Consider the following 12,194-nt stretch of genomic DNA (forward strand, 5'->3'; position numbering starts at 1 on the left):
GCAGTTACGTTGGTCCACTTTATAAGGATGAGTTCATTTTCTCCATAAACATGAAGTAATATCTACCAACTCCCTCCCGGTTGCCATGGTGAACCGTAGTATCGGAGATCCGTTGATGATGGCTTTGTAGAGTCGGCAGGCAGGCGTGTAACTCAGAGTTTACATACTCAGAGTTGATTTAACTAATTCATGCTGTTCTGGAACCGAAAACTCAGAGTTGCCCATCTCAGAGTTCAGGGTTGGGTTCAGAGTTGGTCGAGCCTGCTTTCTGGATCGGCCCCTGATCTGTAGTCCTCTATAAACACAATGTTTCCTTCACTTCCATTGATCTTGAGTGTTTCCTGGTTGCCACATTAAGGAAGACAACATTCACATCGATTTGCAAACTAATGCAAGATATTTACAGCAAAAAGCACTAATACGGAAGCATTTGTATTTTGATTGTGGCTCAGACTTTATTTTACATCTTACAGTATTATAGAGATTTGAGATCATTATTTAAGCGTGAAGTGAGATCAGACATGTCAGAATGGGAAAACGACATAACAACCCTTTAAACACGTTAAGTGTTTTGTCAGCTTATTGTTTATGAGAAGCCTGAAACTCAAATGCAATAACAATGATGAAGAGCACCCCACAAAACAAATAAACAACTTCTGATTCTCTGTTAAAGCTGGTTATAAAAATGACACTGACAATAATATGAAATGTTTTATACATTTTTTATTAAAAACAATAAACATCCAAAGTGTTAGAGAGAGGAATAAAAGGACAACGTCTCAGTGTGAACTCCACGGTGCTCTGCAAGAATACGTTATCACTGCATTGTTACCTTGTGAATTATAAAATTCAAAACATGAAAAGAATCAAACACATCTGGAATGCGAGGGCGGTGTGTGGTCGGTGAGGAAGCCAAAGTTAACAGTCAGCGTGAGCGCACCGACACAAATAAACCTACTACACACTGCTGCTGCTATTTGAGACTCTTTGTCCTTTATCAGTATACACATCTTTATAATGACAGACCCAAATTATACAAAAAGCAAAAGGCTGACTACTGAATGTTTAAAGTTGAACTACGGCCGGGAGCCATTCCATAACATCCCACGGTCATGGGACAAATCACCTCTACAGACACCGAGACACTAGTAGAATTACATGTTTAGCTTTTTACAGTGCAGAAGCTGGTTAACCTAATTTAACATAAATTATTATACGTAAAAAGCTTATTTTCAATCCTTTAGTTCTTCAAGTACACTTCCAAAAACTGTATAACATGTAGGTTTTGGTTGTTTTTTTTCAATGGCAGACAAAGCTGACAAAAGCACTAATATATTTCACAGTTGTTATATATTGTATACCATACACCATATGCAGTTTATGAAATAATATGTTGAAAACTAATACTTTTTTTGTAAATGCTTAAGAAAAGACCGAAAAAGTGCAATGTCCGAAATGTAAATGGAACATACAAATTTGGGGGATTTAATGATGCTCATGTGTGGAGATCATAGTCTCCACAGACGTGATTATACATCCCTCTCTGCCAAAATATTAACATGGGTACAACGTAATCATCACATAAGGTGTGTACGTGTTCTACATTTGTGTATCAGCCTCCTAATCCGAAGTCACACTTGTGAAACCCACGAGGGGGTCCGCCACTCATACATCAGCCTGCATAATCACCGCAGTGCTCATAAATAACTCAACAATTAATATCCGGGGAGACGAGACGTTCCTTGGAATGATTGCTGATAATGACTGTTCTGCATGTGTACTCTCACATAAGTTTGGGAGCATATGAGAAGGGGAGGTGGTTATTAAATACAGTCATGGCCTATGACTCTTTATGGGCAAACGGAAGCATGAAACATTCTAGCTGACAGTCTGAAGTAGCGTTGGTTACCTCCCCTCCTCCCTCGCTGCTCCATGCGTCCCCATCAGAAGATGCATCAGAATACAACAATCCCAAAGGTGTTTACATTGTTAACAAACAGCAATCATATTAAATCCTTTAAAAAATAATAAAATCTGGAATCGTTCTCCTGTACAGCGACTGGTCACCCTTCCCCAGCCCAGTTGGTTTTGGCAGTGGTCTAACACTTGTGCTTCATGGCAAGCTGTTGAAAAATTGGGGTGGGGGGGGGGGGGGGGGGGGGGTTGCAGGACAATACAATGAGAATGTTTAATTACCTCATCAACCAAATGCTAACCAGCTAGAAACAACAAGTACTGAAGATGGAGCAGCACATGCAACAATGAGCACCAGGAGAGAAACTTGATTTTAGAAACCTTCCATAAAAAGGAGAAAAAGCTGTAAGGGAGGGTTTATTATACACATGCTGGAAGGCAGCCAGGGGTCATGGTGAGGTTTTAATTCAGGCAACGACAAGACAACAATTTATCTCATTAACAAGGGTTGTAATGGGCTTGGCTGGAGGCTTGTTAGAGCGATGGCCACCATTCTAATACAACGCTATGGGGTGTGGAGATGTGAGGATGCTCTGACACAACACACACACACACGGACTACAGACTGAGTACCAGCATGTTTCTGTGGAGCGAGAAGAGCTGTATTCTACAGATTGAACAAGTGGGGGCAGTAGAGCAGCACGCAGAAACGACAGGTCTCGTTTAAAACCAAGTAGTGCAGCGGAAATCGGCTGCTGTCATAAAGTGAGGCACAGAAATGGGATTGCAGAAGTGAACCAAGAGAAGAGTAAAGGGGAACTTCTCACAGTACGACAGACACGTAGAACTACAGACACGTAGAACTACAGACACGTAGAACTACACTACATGTAACGGAGGAAATGCAGTCGTCAGTCTTTATCCAGTTTTTAAGCTCACAGACTGGCTTTAACAGACATGCAAAATGAATAAAATGATAAGCGATAACACAAAAAACCCCAGAAACCACCGGAGTCTAGGCATTTTGCTCTGCTTATCGCAGGTTTTGTCATTCATCACAATGGGGAAGCTCATCTGTGAGCGGCGAGAGGGCTTTGCAAGTTTGTGAAATGTCGTTCAATTATCCCACCATCACTAGTCTGGCATTACGCATCATTCACAATATTTCAACAGGCAATGGATAGCAGTACGTTTAGATGTATTGACATCCAGCTTTAGATGTCTCAGTGAAGGCCTCATCTTACACAAGCTGCAAACCCAGGTCATATACTGTGTGCTATAAAAGACAGCTGAGTATCATAATCAGGTGTGCTCATTACGAAGCAATAGACCACGCAATTTACTTGTTTTCTTTTGTTTTGTAGTACAAAAAACACACACATTATGTTAATGGCATCATTAAAAAGCATGCAATTAGTTTTGCTGACAAACAAGCGTGTATAGATAGATGGAGGATGAGGAAACACCTACTACAAAGAGGGTAAATGAGGTAAGAAGAAAAAAACTATTATTTTCACCATGCAGAGCGTATCAACAATGATGAGGTCTTACAAATACCCTCAGGTTCAAGTCAAACGTTTGATCTTTTCGCTGAACTAATAAAAATGACGACGAGACACTCCACAACATTCAACGAAAACAAAGCCGGAATTAGAACGTGTTAAAACGCATGCAGGAAGCCTGCCCTGAGGTCATGCTTTGTAATGTATCTGGAAAACACTGCCTCACCTTCTGTGCGGTAACAGAGAACTGTTCGGCACTGTTCATCATGTCTGCGGTCCTCTCCTCAGCCCGGCCTAATCGCTCGCCACGCTCATTCAGAGCCTGGCTGGCCTTCTGTACAGCACTCGTCACGCTGTCGGCAGCCGAGTGGAGTATACTGTTACCTGCAGATAAGGAGCAAGACGGGGCGAGGACGGGACGCAGACGAGGAGAGAAGGGACAAATGGGGAGAGACATTGTGAGACAGATCGTAGACCAGTTGTAACAAATTCACCTGTGACATCAGAAGTGATTTACAACCAAAGGTTCCTGTGAAATCAACCTTTTCAAACTTTAAAGTACGAAACAGCAACACCAGATATAATGCCTCTTTGTACAATGTGCACTTGTTTCCCTCCAATTTTCCACTCCGCGGTGACTCCCCTCTTCTTTGAACTACGGCGTAATAAAGAAAGGATATGTGCTTGGCTGCATGGGCAGCCCCGGAGACCCAGTAGTGGTTCTTAAAGCAGATAACACATCTTCCCACAACTGTGGCAGCCCTGCGGATGTTTCCTCTGACAAGTCATTAATCTGCCGCACGTCGGGAGTGCTGCTGTTATGTGCCACGCTACTACCCAGCCTAAGAACAGCAATCTTCCTGCTGCTTCCTCTTTGTCGGCAATATGGTTGCATTGTTCCAGTGGGTTATAATCTGTCCCTTGCAGAATGCCAGATTGGAAGGGGAAAAAAAATGTGGAGGAGTTCAAAATAATAAAGAAAAACACCCCGTGGAAAGATAAGCTAGATTTGATTTTCCAAAGTCCATATCCTCAGATATACAGTAAATGAGTTTGAGGAGAAGGAACAGGCAGAGCCAAGCTTGAAGGACCGTATTAAGACTTGACAAGCAAGATCTTATCTACTCCCACGGAAAACTGCAATATAGTAAGTGTGTATCCCGTGGCAGCGAGGCAGGTAGGCTGAGTGACAGCTAATTAGGACGGCTCGCTTCACTGCAGTGGGTTATATGATGGCCCGCGAGCAGCTGGTGTTCCTTCAGAAGAAGTTAACTCGATGAAGTCAAAGCACTTTATCTAAACACACCTGTGCTGCAGACACACAGACGGACGAGTAGAACTTCATCCCCGCAGCTATGCACACACACAAAGGGGGAATGGAAACACATCACATAAGCCCTTCCTTTAGTCAATTCCCCAGAGATTGCTTTAAACGAACCAGACCGCAGGACACATTGCATCTGACAAACACATCTGGACCGATGATGAAATACGCCACACACGTGTCGGGATTCCCCTTTCATTCACATGAATGTGATATGTACTTTCCTGACTAGGAACTCTGCTTAGCAAAGCAGAGCTTGTGTGTAATTATCATACATTGCAAACATGGTTTTTACTATACAAAGGCTAAAGCACCTTTTGCTCTGCATCTATTTGGAAGGAGAAAAAAAGAATGCTGAAAAGCTTTAGGTTGTCACAAGAAAAGGATAAGACCTTTTCACCTTCAGACAGATTCCTCTTAACCCTCTTCTCCTCTGGAAGAGCCCATCATCCTCAATATAACCCCCACTCTCACAAGCCCTCCTCACCATCAACACACTCAGAGAAACATCTTTCTTTCATTTTGTCTACACAAACTGGTTTCCTTTCTCTGGTGCCTCTCTCCTCCATTCTCAGAGATCAGTGGCGGGCTGAAGCGTGGGCTCCCCCGGTGGAGAATGTAATTACAGGCAGGGTGGAGACATACTGCAGAGCCCATGAGAGGGCTGGAGCACCGAGAGCTGAATGAAAGATATGTAGGAGTAGATCATATTATGTGGCGCAATCGCTGTGACTCTTCACTTGAAGTGGGAGCTGGTTATCAGCGATTCTTTTACATTACTTAGGTTTACTGGTATTATTACATTACATTTTAAGGATGCGGGAGTTTATTTTTTATTCTGTTACAACACTGATGTTGTACTTATGGAAAACAGGGGATTTTTGTGGTGATTTTTGTCAACTTCCATTGTTGATGAATGAGAAGGCCGGTCCTCGTACATCCGTGACACGCCTCTCTCAACAGTGCGGGAGGAATTTTGTTGTCATACCCCATGATATCATGTCAAGCCAAGGTTCCTTTAACAATGGAGACTGAAGAAAAATATTCCAGAAAACAGAGACTTTGAGGGAAGACAAACATAACAAGGAAGGGGAGAGATCATTCAAAGCCAGCCCCTCCTTTTACAATTCTGCTATGAGGCGTAGATTACAGGCTGCACTGCCGTGGTGCTTATGAACATAAGCTGATAGTTATCAACAGGAACATGTCAGATACACTTCTCAAGATGCCGACAGCCAAGTCACATGTCTTCTCAGAGCATATTGGATTGATTAGATGGGATGATTGATTAAAAGAACACACCTACGTGAAAAGATCCGTTCAAACACGCTACGGTGCCTTGAATACTTCCACTATGGCCGTGTACATGATGGTATTATCAGTGTTGGAGGATACTGCTGTGGGTTGTACTGTGTGGGTGTTTGAAAGGAGATCGTCTTACAACAAGAATTTTGCGAGCGCATACTTCAAACATTCTCCTTATTATCCTGATATCACCAGAGGGCTTTAGACTATTCACTCAAAGAAACCTATGAAGCATTCTCTCCAGGATTTCTGCAAGTGATCCCAATTCTTCTCCTCCCTGCACCTCCATATCCAGAGCTTGGAGTTCGACCTGATTTGCAAGTTTCTCCTGGGCAATATTTTAAACATCTCACCACTCGTGTCGATTGCCGCTATCCCAATGTTTTAAACATTGAATATTATATCAATAAGAAATATATAACATGCCAAACAAGAAGATTTTCTGCTTGTAGAGGTTATCACAAGGCAGGCAAATGTATTTCTGGCCTATTATTGCTATTTTGAAATTCCACCTGAACCACAACCATATTTACAATTTGATTGTAACTCACAAGTTGTTGTGAGTATTCAATCCACGATATATTAGAAAGGCTAGTCTACTATACATGAAGCAGATGCTTGAAGTATTAATGCTCCTATTTGACAATTTCCTATTGATTATGCACACAGTAAAATCAAATATATATATATAAAATGGAGGGAAAAAAACAAGAAATGGCTAGTGTAATCAACATCACACGGGCCTAAAGACACAGCACGCATCCTGCTGCAAGAGAAAAAACCCTGCTGCCTTTTCATTAATGCAAATCTTGACATTATCCGCAGCAGCATAATAAAACTGCAGATAGCTCCCTGTGGCACTCTTGACAGACACCTATTATTTCTCTATTAGCCTTTATTCAATCACTTCTCTTCACCTTCCTCCTGCAGATAGTCCCCTTACAGTTAATTCCCTCTTCAGTCCCTTTCAACGGTCACTCCCAAACCTTTTATACACAGGGTGGTTCTCCCTTTCTCTATGATCTTCCCAAATCATTTAGCCATCTGTACATTTCCCTCTTGTTCTACCACTCCCACACCATGAAATACAAACTGCATGCAGATGCACTGATACTGATACTGGTTCAATACGTACTCAAAAAGCTGGATTAGGTATTGATGATGATTTGGTACCCAGATACCATAATTTTAATAAATAACTTACATCCATATAATTATGTTATATATTGTTTCACAATGTTTAAATCAAGCCTGATGTTGCCGTACACATAAAAGAATGATCCCCGTCGCTCGTCATTACATCATAGTCTTTTAACCATCGACGTCCCCACCACCGCTGGCACCCAGGAGTCACAGCCTATCTTCCTTTTGACCTACATAAACTCAATTGCACTATCACTCAATTGTTAATGTAAAATGTGTGTTCCAGTGCTGTGGTTCACGACAAATGATCGTATTATAAATAGTCATTAAGTTATGAATCTATGTTATCGCGTTCGTCCCTCCTGCTTGATTCACTTTTAATGCACATATTTATGGGTCCTACAGAGACCCACATTTACTTTGGAGTGTGAACGCCTCCTTAAACCCCCTGGTTAACCACTCAGAAAAAGAAGGAGATCACTCAGCTCTGACATTTTTTTTGATGAGAGGGACAGGCTTGACCTTGCTTGCTCACGTCGGCCTTTAGTTTAGTCACCGTCGTGCTGGTTTAAAAAAGCAAGGCACTAACTGAGAACATCAATGGGGACAAACGTGGAACATTCTGTACCGAATGTACCACAGAACCCCGCAGACGCCGCCGGGAAAAATAGCTACTAGGTATTCATGAACAGCCTACTCTCAGTGGCTTTAATCAGCAGATAAATGTCAGCATCACACAATGCATTAAACAGCCACCACTTCCATCATAATCCTGTCTGAGTGTAAATGTGAATGTGTGAAATGATATACAGAAGTACAGAATATTGAGGAAACCATTAGTTAAGAAGCACTCCATCGTTGTGCCCTTGTACGTCAAAATGTGATTTACCTCTGAAGTATTACTCAGTGACTCTGCACACACGGTCTGACAATGAGGGGCAAGGACGGCGAACATAACTCACATAACCTTTGGACGCAACTTTAAAATCCCTGTAAGCGAGCAGCCCAACCCCACAGTGCTCACTGGAAGCCTGTGTGTTAATGTTAACTACAGTACATCCTTAGAAATCACAACAGGGGTCACATGAGTCCCTGAGGCCTCAGGTCGGAAGGCAGGGGAAAGAAATCCAACTTTGTGGACTGACTCCATTCATTGCATTGTTACTGTATCTGCTGTCTAGTATTGCTTTAGATGAACACCATTTTTTAGAATGTGTTTGTTGCTAAATATTGACGGATCACTTGTTAGTAGATACACTTGTTGATCAAAGACACTTTGATTTCTGGAAGAACTCAACATCTTTTTATGAAGGGATATAACTTTTCCTTTTACAGTTCAGTAAAAGTATTTTTGCATACTGTACTGCTGGCTTACCTCGTCTTAGAAGATGACGGTGGTGTGCAATTAATTCTTTCCACATTCTGTTCAAAAAGACCTTGCAACGGAAAGTGAATGAATCTACAGCTTGGTCTTCTGTGATGAGAAAACATCAAACATCATAGTCAGCTTTGATGTTAAAAACGTGACATCGTTTTGAAATTAGTCGAGGGGTTACCGTTTCCGGGTTAAGAAATTACGAGTTATTATTGTATTAAATATTGTGGTATTGAGGGTTTATTTGTAAATGTCATGCAAAAATTAAGGTTATTGTTTGATTATTCATCCATCAATTGATTGTACACCTCACTAAGAATGAAAATTCACATTTAGCGTAAACTACTGGGAGAAAAGTTGGCCTAAGGCTGAGGTCCTAAAAGCATCTACTTAGCCTACAGATTTAACAATGAATTTAAAATAAAGTCATGAATATGGACCAGAGAGAGAGAAAAGCTCAGGTGGGGATCGGGGTATAACAGGATGCAACAGTGTGCGCAGCAGCCCAAGTCGGCACTGATAACAAGGCAATTAGCTGCTTTTATTTCTGGACCAATTACGTGCCCCATCAAGGATACAGGAACACGCTCCTGTTATTCTTAATTTGTCCTTTACGATTTCACAAAAAAAAAAGATGTGTTCCATCTGTGATGCAATCAAAGCTGGTCATGTTTTGCTCTCATTTAGTTTCAAAAATAGCTTTGATTTTGATCATGAGGATAATATTAGGAATGGTAATCATTTTTGACAAATTGCTACCTGACATTTTCATATCCTCCCATGCAATGAGTTAACAATGTTGCACTTCCTGTTTGGCCTCTAAAAATAAGTCATCCCTGCAGCACTCTATTGACATAATCAGCATGGGCAAACAGTGCAAGACGAAGTTCAAGTGAGGAAAACGCAGCTGGCATCCACAATCCACTGATGATATTGTTATGACATCCCGAGCACACACACGCGGGGAAGCTGACAACCAATATCCATGTCCATTCATCCCATGCGTCTGGCGTACTTCATATTGGTTTTGATAGCACATAAATCTGGTTTATCCCAAACTACCCTCTGTGTTTTCTGGATGCTGGCATTGCAGAGGATTCTGCAGATAAAGTCTCCCACAGTTATGGTCCCACACCTGAGCAGCGTCATGATTTTTGTTTTGCACTGGTGTGAGACTTAAACCGGAGTGGACAGAGTTGGCAGCAGGTTGGCATCTTCTTTGTTCCTCCTGTCACAATGTGTGTGAACGTTTTAGTCTATCACACAGCATTCTCTACTCACTGGGAGCCAGGAGTTCATTATCAGATCACTAGCTAGAAGGACTTACAGCATGGTGTCAATCGATACCGTCGCTGTTCCTACAACACAACAGGGTTGGCTCTTAAAAAAAAAGTGTATTTTAAATAGGCAAGCATGTATATCAGGGACAGCGCTATAATCATCCATGATAACAATGCTACAGGGCTTCAATGTGTGATTTTCACATCTGCAACATTTGCAGTCCATGATCCATCCTGTGTTCAGGGCTCTCAGGGACACCACTACCTTCCCACCTACACATACAGAGACTATAATACACACCAGGGTCAGTTTAAGAGAGTTAAATATGGACATGGCTTTCAGAGTAGGAGGGAGGTCAAGGCAACATAACACAATGTTGAATAGAAGCTTTATCATCAATGAGTAGTGGACGCACAAATTTGACAGTACTCTCTTTTTACACAGTTTCACTTTTTTGCAACAAGATTGAGTTCCCCTTACGAAGCATTTTACGGCTAAGAAAAAAACTTTTTTTATGTAATCAGATATCTAGTTATTGATTCCTGTATGTATGTGGAGCAGGAGGACACCCAGCAGGAGGCATGTTCGAGGGTTTCCATAAATAATTCTGTGAATAATACAACAGGTTGAATGGTGTTTAAAGATGAGGGTTGGGAGTAAACAGATCGATATCTGATTAAACCACTGAGGATGCTGCATTCCCTGCTGGGCTTCACTTTCGAGGACACCATCAACCAGCATCAGAACCCCTCAACCTCCTGCGTAGCAAACACACACTTTGCAGCCAGAAACTGACCAAATTATGCTGCTTTGGATTTACATTTTAACTGACTTTAATATTTAGCTGTGCTTTAACTTGCTTGATCAGCCTGTCCTCACAAATTAATTGGGCATGAAATGAATATTATTTTCAAAAGGGGGAGGTTAGCTTTTGATTGAGTGTTGCTGTGATGTTTAATGTTATTTTGAAGGGTGGAACCAAGTCCAAACAATGAGTATCACACTGTGAAATGTGTCAACAACACATCAATTAGGGGAGCTTATTATTTAGTGTTGTATTGAGTATTTTTAAGTGCTTTAAACCAGTTGATCTGTGTTTAGAGTCACAGCTGATGCATTCTGCTGGACATCCTCATTGACCTCACTTCAGCAGAGCGCTCAACAGATGCTGTGTATGAGGAATAACCATGCATTTCCATACACACCAGGTGTTGGCTGTCATCATACATAATCAGATTCAAACTGGCTTACAGCACAGAATGACAGCAGCGAGTCTGGCATAGCAGAGACACTGTGTTCCGGCCAGAAATATTAAAACAGGACAGTTAGCAGTGTTTCTTTTTGTTAAAAACTGTCTTACCCCCCAGCAGTTTGGACTGACAGTTGACGAACTCCGGTTTCCGTGCTGAGCTGTAGCGCTGGCAGGTGTGGTGAAGGATCTGGATGAAGATGCACTTCTCTCCTGCTGAACCGGCAACCCACTGGTCGAACGCATTCTCGAACATTAGGTCAAACTCTGGACAATCCTTGGAAGGAAAAACAGTGAGATTAAGAAGGTGAGTGTGTGAAGAGAAAAGTAACATCTAAACTATCAATGGAAGAAATGGGGAAAGGGAGCCCAACTAGTTATTTTTCATGGGTTTCAAACAACGACACATATAGCGATGGTTAATTAGAAATACTGTATATTACATACTTTGTTGGGGTCAATGCCGTTGACCTGCTGTAACTGTTCAATTGTCCACTGTGAGCGTTTTACGAAGGCAGAGGACCCTTGGAACTGCTTCACCTTAGTGATGGATACATGGCAGGGTTTCTTATTCGTCACTGTGGAAACAAAAACAATAAAACAAACCACATAAGATTCAACGGCAACATTACATTTTCTGTTTCTGTTCAACTTTTAGCCCCCGAAGACATAGTCAGTAAAGTTTGAATAGGGTGACTGGACATTTCAGGTCACAAGTTTAGGAATATTAAGAGTCGAGCGAAAGTACAAGCTTCCTTCTGTGGGCGGCAGAAACAAAGGCATCCTCTAACAATGGACATTTCAATTTTGGAGCCAACAGCAACACAGACCAGGATAGGATTTCCTACGAGAAGACACAGCCTAACCATGAACAGACAAACCCCGTAAACCTGGATTTGGCTTATATATGTATCCGGCCAAATTTGAGCAAAAATCATATGAACAGATAATTACCGTGCAATGAGATTCTGTTCTATTCCTGTTTCACAAAGAATATATTTCCATAATACTGGTTTAAAGAACACTTGGTTATATCTTTCCTGCCAAAGCAGAATTTGCTGAGTATTTTTACACCGTGCTGGACACAAATCATGTGTCTCA

General features: G+C 41.7%; 1 protein-coding gene across 2 annotated transcripts in view; it reads right to left on the reverse strand.

Annotated features, from left to right (window-relative positions):
* Positions 1-703: 703 nt before the first annotated feature.
* stxbp6 (syntaxin binding protein 6 (amisyn)) overlaps positions 704-12,194 on the reverse strand; it is a 44,391-nt gene continuing 32,900 nt past the window's right edge. The window contains exons 2-6 of one of the 2 annotated variants that reach the window (XM_084014362.1): positions 11,541-11,671; positions 11,205-11,370; positions 8,564-8,662; positions 3,643-3,800; positions 704-2,123 (exon numbers count right to left, since the gene is read on the reverse strand). In XM_084014362.1, the coding sequence (XP_083870488.1) occupies positions 2,100-2,123; positions 3,643-3,800; positions 8,564-8,662; positions 11,205-11,370; positions 11,541-11,671 (578 nt within the window). In that variant the 3' untranslated portion in view covers positions 704-2,099. The remainder of the gene's footprint in view (positions 2,124-3,642; positions 3,801-8,563; positions 8,663-11,204; positions 11,371-11,540; positions 11,672-12,194) is intronic. The other variant, XM_084014363.1, reaches the window with a different exon arrangement.

Source organism: Eutrigla gurnardus, assembly GCF_963514095.1.
Source record: "Eutrigla gurnardus genome assembly, chromosome: 7".
NCBI classification, from domain to species: domain Eukaryota; kingdom Metazoa; phylum Chordata; class Actinopteri; order Perciformes; family Triglidae; genus Eutrigla; species Eutrigla gurnardus.